The sequence below is a fragment of the Conger conger genome, chromosome 14 (assembly GCF_963514075.1).
Source record: "Conger conger chromosome 14, fConCon1.1, whole genome shotgun sequence".
NCBI classification, from domain to species: Eukaryota; Metazoa; Chordata; class Actinopteri; order Anguilliformes; family Congridae; genus Conger; species Conger conger.
This window is the reverse complement of record NC_083773.1, coordinates 14372031-14392266: the sequence shown is the minus strand read 5'-3', so window position 1 is coordinate 14392266 and position 20236 is coordinate 14372031. Positions and strand designations below refer to the sequence as shown.

Genomic DNA, 20236 nt, shown 5'->3' with positions numbered 1-20236 from the left:
ACATCAGTGTCCAGTGCTCATCAGACCTTAGCTTTGTCTGCTCCTTTCACTGTGCCTGCGGAATGGTTGCAGTTAGTTTGATTTAAGAGGCTGAACGGCAGAAACCTGATCTCAATTGTGTGAAAAAGCATTTCTGACTGCAGCAAGGCCCACTTCCTGTAAACGTGCACTCACACGTCGATAACCACAGACAGCAGCAGCAACTCTTACTCTGACTGTGCTGTACAGGGGATTGAAACATCAGTCCTTCACCACATGATAGAAGGTTCACTATCCTGGATTGGATGGAATATTACACTGTTGTATTATATTAAATGATATTATATTATATTATATTACTGCATTGAAATCTACTGGAGTAAATGGATCCCAGACAGCAAGCGAGGTAACACACAGAGGTTTGTAGGTGCTTTCTTGAGAATCTGGCTTCCATCAGCTGAATGGCCAGTTGTATTACTCTGTTACAGCTATACTAAACTTGACCCTGTGCCCATACAATAGAAGAATACTTGGCAGTGACATCAGACCCATGAGATGTACTGTATGTAATTATATTATTATTAAGCTTATACACTGTATCTGGAACACATTTTTTTATGGTGCACAAAGATGTTAGATTTAGGCTATTCATTCTCAGTTATCTCAAACAAGGTCACAACCCAACTCAAAACTAGACTATGACATGAGCTCTTAAGTGCACTGACGGTATGGTACAGTACACCAATGCACCAAAGCCTTATGACCACCCACAGATGAAGTGAATAACGTTGATTATCTCATAATAACGGCCTATGTCAATGTCTGGGATATATTAGATGGTAAGCGAACAGTTCGCTCTCGTAGTCGGCGTGTTGGATGCGATCAAAATGGGCAGGTGTAAAGACCTGAGATGTTTTTTTTTTCTCGCCAGAGTAAAAATGAATTCCATGGACTAGAAAAACAAAAACCTAAGTTTGAAACATCAAAAAGACAATCCAAGGCAGTTACCAAGAGTGCAGCCTACCTCAGTTGGTTTCAATTCATTTTTCATGCACACTAAATAACAACTAGGCCTACTTATTTTCCAGAAAGATATCAAGTCAAGTGTTGAATCACTACAGCACCACAGCCCATTTACATTTTGAATAACTAATAAAGCATTATCAAACTGTGAGGAGCACCTGCTGGATCAAATTGCCAATTTAAAATTATTAATATCTGTCTTTCTACAGGGGCGGCACGGATGGTGCAGTGGGTAGCACTGCCACCTCACAGCAAGGAGGTCCTGGGTTCGAATCCCCGTCGGCCGGGGCCTCTCTGTGTGGAGTTTGCATGTTCTCCCCGTGTTCGCGTGGGTTTCCTCCGGGTACTCCGGCTTCCTCCCACAGTCCAAAGACATGCATTTTAGGCTGATTGGATAGTCTAAATTGCCCGTAGGTATGAGTGTGTGAGTGAATGGTGTGTGTGTCCTGCGATGGACTGGCGACCTGGGTGTATTCCTGCCTTTCGCCCAATGTATGCTGGGATAGGCTCCAGCCACCCTGCGACCCTGTTCAGGATAAGCGGGTTCAGATAATGGATGGATGGATGTCTTTCTACATTCTGGCTTCACAACAAAGCTGGTTTTTAATGTAGAAAATTGGTGATGTAAAACTGAAAACCTCAAAGCTGAAAGCAAAATCTGCATGAAACTGTATAGTCCAGGGGTCGGCAACCCTGGTCCTGGAGAGCCGCAGGGTGTGCTGGCTTTCGTCTCCACCTTAAAATAAGCAACCGATTCAGACCCAAGAAACCAGGTGAGGTGAGTTAACTGTGTAATCAACGGCTTTCATTGATCAATTAATGCCAAGTAACAACGAAAGCCAGCACACCCTGTGGCTCTCCAGGACCAGGGTTGCCGACCCCTGGTATAGTCAAATAATAAAGATACCACGTGGCTACACTGACGCAGCGATTAAATCAAGTGCTGCAAAAAAGCCTGCACAAGGTTACAATGACTTGCAAAGGCCCTGTGATGGTGCGGTCTCTGCTGAGAGCCTGAGGGAAATGGAGAGGCACACTCCTCAGGAGGCTGAGTCTTCACACGCTGTGGAAGACCGCCAGCATCACCCCGCAAGTTACAGCAGGTCAGGGAGAGGCGGAGAGAGCCAGGAGATCAAACATGGACAGATCTAATAAAAAAGAGCAGCTCGAAAGACGCTACCACAGCAACTACCATATAGCCCCAACAGTAAGTGGCTAAGAGAGATTGGACCAGGGGCGAGGCTACAAACCCAGCACTCGAAATGAGGCAATGGCCTTATTTTACCAATTTAGATTAGAAAGTTCAGACACATCCACTGTACACCTGCTCTCACATTTAACAGAACAACGTGGAACTAAGATCTGAAAGAAACAGACATTAATTAAATGTGTGCATGCCTGTTAGCGAGAGAGAGAGAGAGAGAGAGAGAGGGAGAGGGAGAGAGATAAAGAGTGGGTGTGATTGTGTGTGTGTGTGATTGTGTACGTGTGTATTCTTTGGTTGGTGTGGCTGTGTTGGCACATGTCAGTGTAAAAAGGGAAGGAAGGATCAGAGTTTCCTTGCTGACAGACGGGTGAAATGCTGGCTTGCTGCACTAGGGAGATTGATGTAGGCAGCGGTGATGGATTGGGGTCTACAGGACATAAACACTGAATGATATTGAGTTGGCAAATACACATTTTCCACACGTATACATAAAGTGAAATGGCTATAAAATAAATCATTTAGTCTGTCGTGTCCTTTAGACCACCTCTTCTGCCACCATTCACCCACCCCCCCCCCAAAAAAATTTTGCCATCCCACCCCAATAGTATTTATAAATGCCAATGAACTACTGAAATAACTAATACTATTAAGATGTATTTACACTGCAATGTATTTACATTCTCTTCCCTGTTTCCATCAGTACAATGCAGTGTCAGGGTGTACAGAAAGTATTAATCAAAACACCTGTCACCTTGTTGATGTCTTGCTATTATAATTGCAAGCTGATCTCTGCTCGTTTTACCCATGCCAATCTCTTCATCTACATGGGAATCTGGATTCCATGATTCAGTTCATCTCCTCGTCAAACTTGCAACAGCTCAATAGCTCTGTACTGCTCTGAAGGCAGCGTCTCAGGATTTCTCCAATTACACACGGTCTGTCGTCCCCTGGGCCGTTGTGTGAATGAACTTTGCTCACTCCACGCTTATTCCATAGGGATAAATCACTCCCATTATCACATGTTTTTCCTGCCTTTCGCTGAACTATATTTCTGTATTTCCTTAATGACCTGAGAGAGTGGCATTAGGAAATGTTGAGGAGACATCTGTAGCCGGTGTTTTCTCCCCCTGCCCCCACATTGAGAGAGTAGGTCGGCGTGCCATGCTCGTATGCCCAGAGCCCTATGCACCCCACCCCCCTGGGGCTATGCGTCAAAATAAAAGAATGCCGCACGTAGAGGATGTAGCAGCGGTGTCGCTAGGCAGCTGGATTACACTCGATTGGATAAGCTGCTCCGCTTTCTCCCTGTCCCTACGCGTGTGTGTGCTTTACCCTGCTCTGGGCTGTCACAGCCTGCCTGGGTGTTGACGAGCTGACTGATGGGCTGACGGACTGACTCACCGGCGCTGTGAGCAGGGGAGTGCTGCTCTGAAATCTGGGCTGAGGCTCAGGGCACTCGTAGCGGCCAGCACAGGCAGAGCTGATTTTTATGTCTACTACATTCCCTCTCCTGCCATGTGTGTAAGATGAAAACAGCTGACAGTAGTAGATGGTAGATTCCCAGTCTCTACAGTTAGTGTTTACTATGAAGCTGAAAAAAAAAAATCTCTAGTTCGCTGAACTTGATTTATGACGAAAGAGCGTTAAGAAAAAAAAAAACATACAAAACTGGTTCTGTTGCATTTGGAACCCCTCACTATCTTCTGATTTCATCAGAAGACCATGTGCCTTTTGGGAGATCTGTGGAGATCTTTACAAACTGCCTATGCTCTTTTCACAATGTAATGGTGTTGGTTTGAGTGAATCGATTGCAGAGGTGAATCTAGTGCAGGGGTGTCCAAACATTTCTGAAAACCGCTGCTGTGGGTGCAGGTTTTTGTTCTAGCCCAGAATAAAGGCCTCTGATTACACATATCAAAGACTATTACAATTAGATAATTAGCAACTCAGGTGTCATAGTTCTGGGCTGAAACAAAATGATTCACCCATACTTTTTCGGATAAGGTGGTACACCCTAATCTAGTGTAAACTGTAAATATTCCAGGACATGGACATGTACATGCATCTGAGGGATATTTTGTCATTAAAAGTTGTATAGATCTGTGTTGATCTATTTTAAAAACACAAAATATCCTAAATGGGACTTCTGTGCAAGCAGTATAAAATAAATGTTTTCCTTCCTTCAGAGGCAAAAAGTTGTCATCACCGTGTGAATGTGAATTGGCACAAGCTGAGAGAGCAGTTGGAGGGCAGGCAGAATTTGAATGGTGAACGGAGATGGGACTTGTTAAGATGGCAGTGGCTGTGTTTTCCCATCTATGTTCAAGCTGTTTCAGCTGACGAATTGGCTGATTTGCATTTAAATGGAGAAAAACAAAGAACAGAGGGGAACTGTAGAGTGCCGGAACCTTGGGGTTTCTCATTTGAACGGGGTAAGCTGAAAATGGATGTTCCCCTCCGCCGGAAGGAGAAAGCAGGCCAGGGCAGAGGACGTAGGTTCAGGCTTTCTCTCCCTCGCTCGCTCAGGACTGCCCATATGTCCCATTGTGAACTTGCACTGGTCTCACCAACTCTGTCTGTACTGCTGCATTACAACTGCAAATACTGGAAAACAATGGGTGGTGACCAGGAGGATCAAAAACATCTGCTAAAAGACTGAAATGTAAATGTAAACGTTAGGCAGACAATGAATGAAGAGAGGCCGCAACCTCCAAATGTCAACAGATTTATGGATTTCTGAAGGTTCTGAAGCTGATAAGTGCTATAAAGCAAAATGATCCGACTGACTGCATAAGTGCTGTGTCATATTTGCTAGAGGTGAGAGACGATGCCATAAATTCCTGTTTAAATAGGCATGCCTTATGTCATAATATGTCCCATGATCCTTGGTGCAGATATACTCGTACACCCATAAAGCCTTTCTGTGGTGAAGGTTGTCAGGCAAAAATGCTCTCTAGGCGAGCAGGAATGGATTTGGGAGACGCTAGCTGGGAAGAGAAACAGGCTGCTATGGAAACAGCAGCAGAGCTGAAGGTACTCAGGTTATTTTTCAGTAGAAAACCCTTTGAGGGCAATGTTACTGTACCCTTGGATTGTCTTTTTCAAATCTGTCTTAAGCATTATAAATGCAGTTGGCTAAAATGTAAGATGTTAAAATTAAGATAAATAAATAGCCTTAAATTACATAGGCTTAAGACCAAACAAGCAGCACTAGAGGCTACAAAAATGACTGACACACAAAGCTTTGGACTAGAATATTATTGCCCTAGCAAGGACAGCAAGATCATTTACCTACAGTACAATATTTTAGTAAAGACAGGCAGAAAATCATTGACCTGAAGAAGTGGTTTGCATGTATAGCCAATGGCAGTTACTGTTTTTAGGACTGTCAGCGAAGGGGATTAATGAACAATCTGAATGATAGGAAGTATGAAGACGAGAGGAGAGATTTCAAAACACACACATTGTGAGATGTGTCATTTCCAAACAGAAAGCCATCGCACTGCCTTTACACTGCCTTCACACTGCTCTAAATGTGTCACACTCGCAGTTATCCAGCCCACTGAAGAAAAGGCGCCGAGTTTCAATCCCATAATCCCCTCAGCATTGGTGGCTCCACATATTTCAACAGCGGAGGGCGAGCAGAGAGCGATTCTCCATGAATTAGCATTATTCTCCCTTCGTTCTTGTTTAGGTCCTTGTCTCCTTACAGAGGGCCGTTTTATGAAATGACAGCTCTGTGCCCATGGCGTCCCTCGATGCAAACAGCAGAACTGACGGCTGAATGCACAAAAGGGCCGCAGTCAGCAGAGCAGCGTGGCGGCTGACTGATGCAGGCCAGGCTGGCACAGGAGCCTTAAAGGATCCAAGTCGCAATTATAATGAGCTTAGCCTTCAGCTTTAAGAGCGAGAGTTTATACACACTGAGTCTCTGGAGTCAAAGCATGAGAGTGAGAATTCACACATCCTCGCGCTCACACATACACACGCGCGATTCGAAGGCTGTTTCACACCAGCCTGTAGCAATGATGAGGGTGTTAAACACCGTCACTGGTGTTCAGACCATTTAGGCCTGCTTGACTTCCTATCAAGCAAGCTACATTGTAATCACAAACTTACAGTGGCTGATCTACGGCCCACAACACCCCTACAGCTCCTGTCAGAAAACAAGCCCTCCGTCATCTTTCCATGCCCTTATCAAGCAGGGCTCTCCCACTTATCAGGTTAACACTGCTGTGTAAGAGGTAGAGGAGCACTGATGTTAGCCTTCCTCAAGGAGGGATGATTGGCAGTGAGTTACGTTTAAAAAAAACATTTCATCAATGGTTTCTTCCACACGGCCCCACCTTGTTGTCACCAGTGAGATGCTATCTCCCCAACATGGAGCAACATTCACTGTGTCCACTGTGTCATATAGATTTCAACTATGGCAGAAATCAATCTGGTTGTCAGTCACCACCCATTGAAGCCGCCCTGTGGTTGTCTATTGGTAAATGGACTGCATGCTGCCTCTCATTCACCTAGTCACACATACACACCAATGGCAATCGGCTGCCATGCAAGGCGCTGACCAGCTTGTCGGGAGCTATTGGGGGTTAGGCTCATGGACACTTTGACACAACTAGCTACCTTCCAACTGCCAGATGACCACTCTTGCCTCCTGAGCAAATGTTGCCCCTATTAAGTGACACAATTCTGGCACAGAGGGGCCACCAGAGGGCTTGATGCAAGTGAATGTATTTAAAGAGATATGGGTCAATTCCCTCACCAAAGAAAATAGACCACTGCCTCACACATTGCAACCCAAAAAAATCATGGCTTCTTCCCATAGTGCCAGAGCCTTTCCAGTCATTTTTTCTCCCTTCCCAACCCCCCAAAGCCTTAACCACCATCTCCGTCCGTTTATTATTCATGCTGCCAGCTTACATTATTTACAGTGTTTTTTACCGTGTGCTTTAAGAATGCACCGATCCCTTCCCACCCATTCTTTCAAAGTCAAATAAGTCTTTTCTTAGTGTGATCCTGACAGCATGCCAATGTTTCCCGTTGAGAGAGATTTTACTGTGATTTCGCTATGATCCTCACTGGCTTCCTCTCAGGATAAGACCAGAGTGAGGCCATTCAAAAAATACATGACCAACTTCAAAACAAAACTGCAATGTGAACTAAAATTCAGCTGCTAGGAGTACAGCAACTGCAATTGCCTTATGGATTCTAACACAACATTACATTACATTACATTATTGGCATTTGGCAGACGCTCTTATCCAGAGCGACGTACAGTTTTTTAGACTAAGCAGGAGACAATCCTCCCCTGGAGCAATGCAGGGTTAAGGGCCTTGCTCAAGGGCCCAACGGCTGTGCGGATCTTATTGTGGCTACACGGGGATTAGAACCACCGACCTTGGGTGTCCCAGTCATTTTATCTTAACCACTATGCTACAGGCCGCTACATTCCTAATTATATGTCAGTATTTGTTTACATTAATGCTTTGTATTAAAACAACTTTAAATTATGTTTTGAAATACAGAGTTATGTAATATAGCAATGCATTGTAATGAAATGTGCTCTGTGAGGCCTCGAGCAGAATGTTCTAGCACAGGCAAAAGGAAAGAATGCTGAATTTGCTTCTACGCTCTCCTAAAAACTTTAAAGATTTCCATTCGTCAAAATTTTCTTATAACCAAATTAACCAAACTTGGACAGATCGTTTGGTCAGCCTGTGGAAACTCCACAAACTGGTATATCCAGTTATTTACCAGGGGTATAATCTTGTATGTATATATGACAAGACAGATGGTGTGGGTTTGTGAGTGTATAATGCTAGGATCAGACTACACAAATTCTGCAGATTTTGACACAATTTTGTTGCCGCCAACAAATTTCCAGTGTCAAGCCCGAATATGAATGTCGGGAATGACAAACGGGCGTCTTTACCCATTGTAGTGTGAAATAATCAAAGATCAGCGATGTGGCATCTGGGACGCCCCACGACACCAGACGAATAGTCTAGCATTTCAGAATTTTTTATATTTTCCTGCCTATTTTGACACTTTTGATGATGGTCAACGATGTGTTCCTTGACGTTGAGCAATAGGCTGACAGAGTGCTCTCTGGTGCACACAGGTAAACATGGCGAAGAGAAAGAGGGATGGCGCTCAAAAAAGGGAGTCAAAAAAGAGAAATGTTGGCGGGAAATAGCAGAGCACAAGACCACCAGCATCAGACATAGCACTTCTGTAGCCATTATTGACAATTTCTTGACCCTCCTCCCCGACAACCTATGAACTCACACATGAACGGGATGACAGCACATGACATGATGACGGCACCATACAATGATTGGTCGGGGTCATACTTGTAGCATCGCCACTCTTTTTTACGGCACTATCATTGCCTAATCAGACATGGTGACCATCGTGAAAGACAAAAATACTGTGTAGTCTGATCCCAGCATAAGGAGTAAGCAGGTGTACCTGGACCCGACATTGCTGTCCTTTCAAATAACGTGGGGTAAAGCCATGCAACATTTAACAGCCTTAGTCCAACCAATGACAGCTGTGAAATGCCCACAGTGCACACCAGAAAGGGCAGACTTTTGATTACCACCCCCTGAGAAATGTAAAATAATTCCGTACACTTGAAGCGCCCTGCAGATCTTCAGTCTGGCTTATTGTATATAAGCCTTCAAAAATGTGTGACACATCTTACCAATGAAATGCCAAAAAACAAGGATGGAAAATTACTATGGGTCTAGGGGTTCAAACAGGCAACATTAACAGAATACAGGAAAACCACAGCAAGAGGCTGCCCCCACTAATCTGAAAGTGGTTGCGCATTTAATGAGGTCTTATTTGGCACAAGAAATTAAAACATTGTGCAACACAAATATTTAGACCATGACTTTGGCTTCATTCCTCCAAAAAACCACTGCAGGTGTGGTGGGGTACCATTCCTAGACAAGAAGATGGAGGAACATTTTTATATTTCCATGTTTTATCACCAGCCTTTTGGGCCGGATGAATAAAGCAGTAAGAGAATCTGAAATGCACGGTAATTCCGTCAAGCTCAAACCAAGATCATTACTGAGGTTCTGCACAGCATGCACAGCTATTTCTGAATGGCCCACAGTTCACTGGCATTTATGCAACAATATGCATTCAGGCTAATGCGGGCAAAGCTTCCAGTCTTCCACTGACAGTTATTTCACAGAACAATAATGAATGCATGGTATGGTGCTCTACTAGGAACTACAAATCTTCCTGTAATTTCTAACCTTCAAATGTCTTCCTGTGCAGAGTTTATCTCAGTATAACTCCGTTTGTGCAAAATACACTCAGTGAGCATTTTACTAGGTAGACCTGTACACCAGCTTGTTAATGCAAATATTGAATCAACCAATCATGCGGCAGCAACTAAATGCATAAAAGCATACAGAGCAGGTTAAGAGGTTCAGCTGTTTTTCAGACCAGACTGGGGAATAAATATGATCTAAGTGACTTTGACCATGGAATGATTGTTGGTGTCAGACAGGGTGGTTTGAGTATCTCAGAAACTGCTGATTTCACAGACAACAAACTCTTGAGTTTGCAGATGAGAGAGGTCAGAGGAGAAGGGCCAGACTGGTTGAAGCTGACAGGAAGATGATAGTACCGCAAATAATCACTCATTACAACAGTGGTATGCAGAAAATCTCTGAACACACAACGCATCAAACCTCTAAGTGGATGGGCTACAGTAGCAGAAGACTTAAGTCTAAAAAATAAGTCTAATGAATACCTAATGAAGTGCTCTCTGAGTGCCGGGGAGGGGTGGTGTCTTATAAATACATCATAATGATTTTCCTAGAAGCATAACTGTACAATAAATGTAATACATAAATAAATAGAACACATGAGATCATAACCCATTCATATTTGTGGAGAGAGTGATTTGCCATGGTTGTAATTTCGTAAATTGGCCGGGATAATACTGTCATTGTGGCACACAGTATCAAGTTAAAATACCAGCTCTCAGTGTAGTGACATTCTACAGAGTCAAAATCAATTTTGCCTGCAAACTGAAAAGTTGCAGTGGTTGGCAAAAATGATTTTCCAAATTGGTCTGATTTCTGTCACATTACTTGGCTTTTTGTACTTGGGTAAAAATGCACAGAAATGCTCCACATTCAGTTGATCCACATGATTCTGGTAGTGGCTATCGCACAGGTATTATCGATAAACTGCCAAACACTAAACTTGCAGGCTGAATGAGCAGCTTCCACAAACTCATACGTAAATGCCACACCGCTAGGTGGTGACAAGGCGTGAATAAGAGCCACCTACATAGTCACAGTTTCTGAACAAGGTCCGCATTCTAATTTTTATTTCTGTCACCTTTATTTCCCTTTTTAAAAAACAATGCAGGATACCACACAAATCACATCCCAGTCCAGACACAATCGAGCCTTGCCTCAGGGAGCCCACATGGATACCTTTCATGGGGATGAGCCATAGGGTCAGGCAGCCCATTTCTCAAAGTGCTCTCCATCTCTGGGGAGATCAGCCATGAAAAAGCACTCCCACTTTGGACAGATGTTCATCTCCACAGGCCGCCGGGACAGCCCTGTACATCTCGGCCCCAGAGGCTCCTCCCCACCCAGCCAGAGTCTGAGCTGTTGTTACAGGACCCCCACGTTGCCAAACAGACATTACTCAGCTAGACTCTAGTGTCTACACAAGAGCAGTATGAAAAGGTGCAGTGGTGTATTTGTCATGTGGACAAATACAAGCAGAGGTTTCTGCCTGCATCACACAGTGCGTGACTCTGGAATAGATATGCAACTACAAAGCCCCAAGTTCAAATATCAGGTGGAGCACTGCAACTATAACCTTCAGCAAGATGCATAATTCCAATTAACTCGCTAAATAACCAGCTGTATATATTTACCGAGCTCATTACAGGCTACGGAACTACATTAAAACAGGAATTGGAACCGCATCGTTCTGCCAGAGACATTGTGTCTGTATATAGGTAAGCATAGTAAATTGTAACCTTTCGTGTACTTTAGCTTTCTGGTAAAGGTGAAGCTTGGGTGGTTTATAGTACTTGGATGGCTAAGTTTTGTTGCTTTCACATTGTGTCTTGTGAACTGACAGCGGTAGGCTACGCTGTCCATTTTACGTTTCATATTTCCGGTTAAGTTCACGATTGTCCCGGTTTCTATTGGTTTTCTTTCAGGCAACAAGGGCCGCAGACCGTAACAATGGTAACAATTATATGAGCTTGCTATGGAGGTCCACCCATATGCGCGCTGAGCCTGGCAGACTTTCAGTACAAAAATCCTTCTACCCAGCAACATCGTGTGCTGCAATGTTGGATTCCAGAACGGACACAAAATAGACTACTTCAACAGTACAAGGACACTAAAGATCCCGCAATACGTCAAATGATACGTTAGGTTACTGTCCTATCTCTAAAAATGGATAACTGCTCGAATAATTATCGCATATACCACAGAAGCTGGCACGAGTTTCTCACCTTGCTTCCACGTTTATTAATAATAATTTCTACACAACGTATATTAACATGCGTCTTTTTTTCAAGTAGCCTAATTACCGCGGGGCCACCAAATTACACGTTGAGACGCTTGTTTTTACGCTAGACTATGGATACATCTTAACTATTCAAAGCGGCTCCAGTAAAGGGTAAGGCCAAGTGGTGTGGCTAACCTACGGGTTGACAAGCGATTATCAGCCACTATCCCTCGATATTGATACATATGTGTGCCTTCCTATGAATGCAATCCACAAGCTTGCGAAATAATATCGTGCGCAAATGTTTCGTTGCTAATGAAATTATATGCAGTAATGTTCTAAAACCTACTCCCTGGTAATCAACTGCATAATTGATATTGTCTCTTCCACACGTTTAAATGCTGCTAAATGGAATAAACAACCCTTTTTCAAAACAGCATAGCTCATTTCGTGGGAAGCTAAGCTTAATTCAAGTTTTTATTAAAGGAAACCCACCTTTCACTTGCGTCTCATACTCTCCTATGATCTCCTTGTCCTTCTTGAATTTAGTTTGAGATGACATGTTTCCTGAGGTATGAACGGTATGGTCCAGTCCAGTCTTCGGGTGTTAGAAATCTTCTGCTCGTTCAAACGTGGCAGGGTGAAGGGTTTTATTTTTATCTGTTCGTATTTTTTCTGTCCTTCAGTTTCACCGCGTTTAAGATTGTGATTGCCCCGCAAGGAACCACAAGCTCCAAATCGTCAATGTATTCTTTCGCTACGTGAAATTAAGCTATGGTGTAAAGTAATCAGCTGGTCTATTGTTTCAAGCAAAACTTTGAAGATTCACTCACGCTCACCTGCATAGGTCTTTTAGGCGTCTACGTTAGCGTGAAGTGCTACAGTAGGGTAACGACGGCTCCTCCTTTCTTGTAATAGCATGCCATCCAACGTACGAACTAGGAGAAAAAAATCCTTATATTCATCCAAGAAAATAGATGGATTGTAAAAGCTGAAGCTTCGTCTGTAGTTCCATTCTTAAGTCTTACATTAAATTATGTCCTCATATCCATAATTGAGCAGCTGTACGCAAGCAGAAGACGTGCATCATTAGAATAGCTCCGCGCACTGAAGAATTTTTCCCTGCAGGATGAAATGAATTGAGGCAGACGTCACATTGGACTCCTCCCACTGCAAGAGGACCCCCTCAACCCCCCTTATATTTTATAATTACAGCCTCGTGGCTGTGAATGGGACCAGGCAAGTAAGGAAAATGTTTTGGAATTGTGAGACAAATATCTGAAGGATTTTCGAGAATTTCATAGAGAAAACACATTGGAACATTGAAAGTAATACCCTGTATGCAAGTGTTTGCTCGCCTTTGCTAGTGGGAGAAAACACCGTTTTGTAGCCTTCTTTTACCAGTATATTTTGCCGTCATAATAATACAGTAATTCTGATGTTTATTATGTATTGATTTGGTTTGGTTGGACCCATCCTGAATGAGTCACAGTTTTGCTCTGGCGTACCTAGGCCAAATATGTGGCCAAATCAGGTGATGACCTGTTTCATATGACAGAAACCAATACACTGTATATGTTGTCCCAACATATCATAAGAAAATACACATTGTTGTTTAGTAAGATATTTGAAATTGGAAAAACAATGTCATTAAATGTCTGTAGGATTCAATGGTATCTGAGGTACAGTGGGATCCAAAAGTCTGAGACCACATTGAAAATCTGGGGGAATTTTTTTCATGTAATGCTGAAAATGAACAGAAAGTTTTAGGATGAAATTTTTTTTTAAACAAATTAAAGTTACTTCAAAACTTTGCAAGTACTGCTTGAAGACCAAGGAAGAGAAATAAATGCTGCACAATCCACAATCACCTGACCTCAACCGCATTGAATATTTATGGGGACACTTGAATACTGACAAAAGCAAAGTATTCAGTAACATCACAAGATGTTCTTTTGGAACATTGTCAATAATTCAAGTAATAACCTGAATCATCAGGTTTTGCTCAAATTTGTGGAGTCCATGCCAGCTCGAGTGCATGTTGCCTTTAAAGCGAAAGGGGAAACTACAATACTAAGAAATTCTGAAATTAATGTACATTTTTCAACTTTTCACTCCAATTGTAATGTCGATAATATAATTTGTAATTAAAAGGTTTGTCTAAAATTAGAAAACAATGCAAAATAGAGGCATTTTCACTGGTGGTCTCAGACTTTTGGACATCACTGTATGTGTCGTTCATTCTTTTTGAAGTAACCTAGTAAAAATCATTCTGTTACAACACAGCGGAAGAAATCGTCCTGCGACTGCCCTCAAACCTGCATACATAACTCACTCACAGCATCAGCACTCTCATTGGCCAAAGCCACATGGCATGTGCAGAACCTGTTTTTCAACCCGTAACTCAAAATGACACTGCGTTCTGTAAGGGACAAATGTCAGGGACAAATGTCAAAAACAATGAGTGTGTCTATTATTTATCTCCCAGTGCCTCCTTCTACCACCCAGCTTTGTTGCTGCGATGGAGTTTGCAGTACATCAAGCAAACAATAAAAAAACTAATAACAATGCCTAACGCATGTACATGAGGAGGGATACATTTCCATTCAGCGTGGCACAACCGTCCCAAACTATTCACTCACAGTCTCACAGTCTTCTTAAAATGAGGCTCTGAAAAGACTGTCAAAGGTCAGTCCGGAGGGGTGAAATTCCCCCCCCCCCCCCCCCCCCCCGGGACACAAATACAACATTACAGCCAACACCATCCACCATGGGGCTTAATGACTAGCATTGGCTATTTTGCTTCTCTGCACCTTTCCATGCTCCACTCAAGGTGTCAGTAAGTTCACCATGACTCCGGGACCATTTTGAAAAAACAAAAGGCAGCTGGTGATGACAGAGCAGAACAGAAGTTCTCCTCACTGACAACAAATCTAAAATTAAATATAATAAGTACTATCCATGCTGTTTGTTACCGTAGTTACCCCCCTCCCCCCTCCCATCTGCATCACCCCCAGCCATACAAACGCACATTACTTCCATGGCAGTGGACCCCATCAGCATTCAAAGCCAGATGGGGTGTTCTCTCAGATATGCTTCCCTGGGTGAGAGGGAATTCCTTTGCGTTCATTTAGCTCACCCCTGCACATTAAATTAGTTCAGACATGCAGTGGTCGGAGAAACACTTCAAATGCACATACAAGGCTGTGAGCGACCATGTTAGATTGATATGCACTTGTGGATGCCTTGGGGAGAGTGGGGTGAACAGCCTTTGCATTGGATTCTCCAATGCCTCGGCATGTGGAGTGACCACTCCTGGGGGACTTAGCTTGGTGCATGCAGTATCTCCTGTGTGGGCTGTCTGTCAGGATCAGTGTTGAGACTGAGGCCCAGATGAAATCTGAACACACAGGGCCATGCTCTCACCTTCAAAAAGCATTTGCACTCATTGTTATATTCTTTTTGATCAGTAGTAAATAGGTTAGTTGTGTTTGTTCCTATAAACTTGATGTTGCATCGGTATTGGAAATTATAGCTGTAATTAAATACTGAAACTTAGGGACATAATGATTGACATAATGACGAAGATGGCAATGATGATGATTACAACTGTTTGCACACATAGACATCACTCAGATTGTAATTGGAAACACACAGTATCCACTGTAAAGTTGAGTTGCACAGACTGTGAGGTCTTGTGGCTCTTTTTCTTTTGTTTATTTATGGTTTGTTTTGTTTTTCCTCGTTTTGCTTTTTATTGTTTCTTTTCTCCACATGCCCACAATTCACTGTGGATTTCCACCATCCTCTTGGCAAGCTTCAGTGAGTGTTGATGGCGTTCCCATGGAACGGCATCTATATCAGACACAAGGAGCGCTCACAGAGATTACTCTCAGCTAGCCTAGTGCTTCTACTTTCAAAGAAACAATACAACTAGCAGCATAACGTGTGGAAGATCCCCAGATGGTTCATTTTGATTTGGGGAATTACACCTCGGCAAAGATTCAGAATTTTGATTGTTTGAAGTTTTAGCACCAGATTTCTAAGCCATGCGTCAGCAAAAAACAATCGGCATAAAATCCATATATCACTTTCCTCACTGGAAATATATTTATGGAATGTGTCCTGCTTTCTACCAGTATTCCTGATATAAGAGGTAAATGGCAATAACGTTTCCAAAGGTAGATGAAGCAAAACATGTTGGCAAATGTACAACGAAAATAACTGCCACCTTAAATTATTTGCAATTTCCCCAAAACAATTTCTATACAATAATATGATATCTATGATTTGACCATTACATCAGACTGGGTTCTGTCTATAACATAGATCTCACGTCCCAAGTGTTAAATACAAAATGGCAGCTGTAATCATGGGTCGCATGCGTTGTCATTAAAAGCAACATTTAGGGTACCACTCCAGGCAGTTCCAGTATCTGAAAACTGATGACAGCTCCTATCAGCAGGGTGTGAAGCAGTGTGGTGTAACTTGCCTGAGGGTGATTCGATGCCAGCCATCACACTGTCATATGATACTCACACTGGAGGGGAACCCTCACTGTGACCTGCAGGTAAATTTAGCCCCAATTAACCCTGTCTGTGATATATAATTACAGTTTGCGGCTTTATGTTTTGTAGCAGTGCCCACTAATTACATTTATTTTAATGGTTTTACAGCATATTATTTGTTTGGGATTTCTAAGGTTAGAGGATACAGCCACTTTTCCTGCATGTATTTTATTGATGGGAGCCACCTAACCCAGCAATACCTTTAACAAAGGCTGGTTTTTACAGCCCCATAGATTAGAGCTGTGGGGACACTTCCTCTTTTATAGGAATTCATAAGACCTTTATGTTTTATTTTTCAAATTAATGAGTGCACCATGTGCAGCATGCCCAAGTTATCCCAGCAGGTTGTAATATACTCATAAACATTTGCTAGATTTGTGAAATGTTTAACGAAAGTGATCCTTAGCATTACATTACAATTAAAAAAGATTACATGTCACCCTCAAGGGAATAATCAGTCTGTTGTGCAGAGGACAGCATGTTTCTCTGTTACACTCAACATGCAATTGCACTAATCTGGGGAAGTCTCTACGTGCATGCCTCTTTCCTGGAGATAACCGACACGGGAACGGCCTAGCAGCTGTCTCGCAGCATTTTGCTGTCTCAGGGAATTTTCTGGATGATGAAGTCCTGCCCAGGAGGAAATTACAGCTGGGTTCACGAGAGAACACCCTCTGGAATTCTAAATGGCTTATGACAGATTGTGGGTCCTGTGGTTGTTTTTTTTACCTCTTTGTTGATCCACATGTCAGTGATGTCTGTTACTTCATGTCCGTCTGTGGAGATATTAGACATTTTTTTAAGTGTTACCTTATTATTATTATTATTATTTTTAAACTTTTTTTTTGGATGGGAGAAATATATGATGAAAAAATGAATTACTTCTTCAATGACCACTCAGTGTGAGATGTTTTTCATACACAAAATTTCCCTTCTGGCCATTATGTTAATTGGGGCGAACGTGATCAATGTGCATTCTTGTGCAATGAGAGAGCTTGTTGCCTATAAAGTAACCCACTCCATGTCACCTGTGATGGTGGTCAGCTGGGCACAGGGCCCACGGGGCCCAGCCAAGGCCCCTAGGTGGCCCTTCTGCGACGCTCGGTCGGAAAGGATTTCTGCCTTTTGTCTCGCAACAAAAAAGTCAGCAGAAGCGCCACTGCCTCCTTTCTGTGCTCATTGCTAGGCATCTCAGGGAGAAAGAATCCTGGGAAACTATGACTTCACTGTTTCTGAGGCACAAAGAGCCATTGTCCCGGGCCCCTCACTATTTCACTCTAAAGGGCCGAGCAGGAGCTGCTGCTGGCGTCCGCCAATGCCGGGACTCAATGTCAGGCCCGGGGATTCAGTGTGCGCACCGCGGCAGAGAGGGTCTGAATAGCGCTGAGAAAGGAGTGCTGGCTCAATAGAGGGGGATTTGGTATCTGAAAAATCCCTCCACTGCATAAATGAGGGCAACCTCGTCAGAATGGGGGGAAAGGAAAGACATATTTCTCTCTCTATTCTCCATTATGTCTTTCCTTTACATATGTATATATATCATTATTTAGAGATCCAGAACAGTTTCTACAGGGATTACTTCCTTTCTAGAATTGTTTGTTGGTTAGTTATCTTGGCATAGTGCTAATTTTGTTTGCTTTAGTTTTGATTTAGATTATTATTCATTATCATAACATGCCTTTGGTAAGTGGTGTGTCATATGCAACAAATGAGCAAAATTTAAAAAAACAATCATTTAAAAATAAGCTGCAAAATGGAAACCATATGCAGAATAGGTACTGTTCATCCTCTAGTGGTAAAATACAGATATTGCAGGAGCTTCACACTGATTCAGACAGTTTGTTAGTAAGCCAGTCAGTCAGTTAGTGAGAACAGTGGCGTTTGTTGGGTTACTTATTCCATTTTCAAACGAAAACCTAATCAACCATATCAGTATAAAAGCCAGTGTGAAGAACAAGACTGACCTTTTCCCCAAAACTGGCACACAGTGCAAGTCTTTTACACACTATGAGCTTTGCAGTTATGGGGATGGTTGTGAGGTTAACTATCGATGAGCTCTCTTTTGTCTTGTTGTAACTGAACATTTTATCGGTATAGGCTGCAATATAATTCTAGAAAATATCTCAAGCTCCATAAATATCCAATATTAATAATGCATTGTTGTGAATGTGCCCCAATGAGCAGACAGCATGACTGCTTATGTAAACAGACTTTAAAAGCAAGGGATATATATATCTATCTTTTGTATTGTAGAACTTATTAATGTATATTATATCAAACCAAATCAAAGGAAAGCATTTTTTGCACATTATTAAGTATTTCATGAAATTGTCGAATTGTTTAATGAAAATGTGCTATTGCCTCAATTCGCTATGCAGTATCTTTGATGTAGGAATAGACACTAATCCCAAACAATCTTGACATTTCGCAAATGCCATTCCATTAAAATAAGTCATACTGTACAGGGCATTCGTGTCCAAGCTCTGTGAAAGAGAAAATGCTAAGAGCAGGAATGACAGCAGCATCCTCAAGCAGAACTATCACCCTATTACCATTACAAACATTATATATTAAACTACTAAAATGTTGTTGTGCTTATTAATGTTAACAACAAATATGTAAGCTGAGTATGTTAGATATTGATATCATTGATTGATATCAGAAAACACACAAAACACACACACACACACACACACACACACTGCTATAGTTACCTCAATTGTCAATACCAAACTTATACATGCACAAAAAAATAATTATTGGCCTCCATATTTTTTTTTTTACAGTTCACATCTGGGATGTTCCCCTATTCCTGCATTGTGGTAAGGATATTTGGGTACTGAAGGAGGATAGCAGTTAGCACTAGTGCATTGATAAAGTTCTGAGGACACCTGTGGTTAAATGTGGGACACTTGTACAATACTGAGCACGTAAAGAATGATATGGAGATAAATTACTGTTTTCAATATTTTTCCCCTGGCCAGAGAAAACTATGATATCATTAAAAGCAGGTTTCAGAAACAGTTTAAAGGCCCTCTGTGCTAGGCCATAGACTGCCTAATTGCTAATTTCTTGAAATGCAGATTGTTGCAAATGTATTTGAAATTTTTATTTTAATTATTTATTTTGCTGTTTTTCCTCAAATGAGATTCTGATATTTGCGGTTCCTGAATTCAATCCTGCAGAGGCAGAAAGTGTATATGGTGCATCCTTTGTGAGCAATGCTGTGTTCAAAGGATAAACTGAAGAAGCAGATTCCCCATAGACCGTCAGCACCATGCGTTCAAAAAGAGCAAATCCCTCACCAGGGGATGTCTTTCATTGTACACCATCCCTTTGAGAGGCCTCTCGTGTCCGTGAATGTGCTGTCCTTGAAGAACATCCTCTCCAGCAGTTCCATCTTCTCAGGCTGGTGCCAAGTCCGCAGCAAGAAATGGAGAGGAGAGCGTTAAAGGAGAAGCAGCAAAGAGTTCCTTTATCCAGCCTTCAAGCCGCACTCAGCCCTGACGATCAGCGAGTATGGCAGCAGAGATGGAGTCTCGTGGAGTTTAATTGTGCTAATGGCTGACCTCAGGAGGTGAAGTGACCACAGCACAAAGGGAGATTGTCGCCCCTCATCTGAGGGGTGACCCCTGGCTGACCCCTTTGCACGGTGATATTGATGAATTAGGATAATGACATTGTTCTGCGCTGTAGCTGCATAGGGTCTTTGGTTGTGCAGGCTATCCATATGTTTGCATCAGGCAGTTATACTCATTGTTTGGCCTTTAAGGGAATCTTGCCCACACTTTATTGTCAGTGTTTTTTCGCTAACTAGTTTAAGTTTAGTTGATGCTTTAAACTAAGAGGGCAATTTCTAGGGGTTTAAAGTCCCAAGATGTAGGTATACCAAGGCATTTGTATTTGCAGTGATCACATTGCTAGGCAAAAGGGGGCTCAATGT

General features: G+C 42.5%; 1 protein-coding gene and 1 long non-coding RNA gene across 3 annotated transcripts in view; one reads left to right on the top strand and one right to left on the bottom strand.

Moving 5' to 3' along the window:
* The window catches only part of srgap3 (SLIT-ROBO Rho GTPase activating protein 3), a 76760-nt gene extending 63977 nt beyond the window's left edge, over window positions 1-12783 (bottom strand). For both annotated transcript variants that reach the window (XM_061219093.1, XM_061219094.1), the window contains exon 1: window positions 12221-12783. In XM_061219093.1, the coding sequence (XP_061075077.1) occupies window positions 12221-12287 (67 nt within the window). In that variant the 5' untranslated portion in view covers window positions 12288-12783. The remainder of the gene's footprint in view (window positions 1-12220) is intronic.
* Window positions 11171-19777, top strand: LOC133109645 (uncharacterized). The gene is made up of 3 exons (XR_009704776.1): window positions 11171-11222; window positions 19080-19115; window positions 19479-19777. It is a non-coding gene; the product is annotated as an uncharacterized LOC133109645 (long non-coding RNA).
* Window positions 19778-20236: the final 459 nt, after the last annotated feature.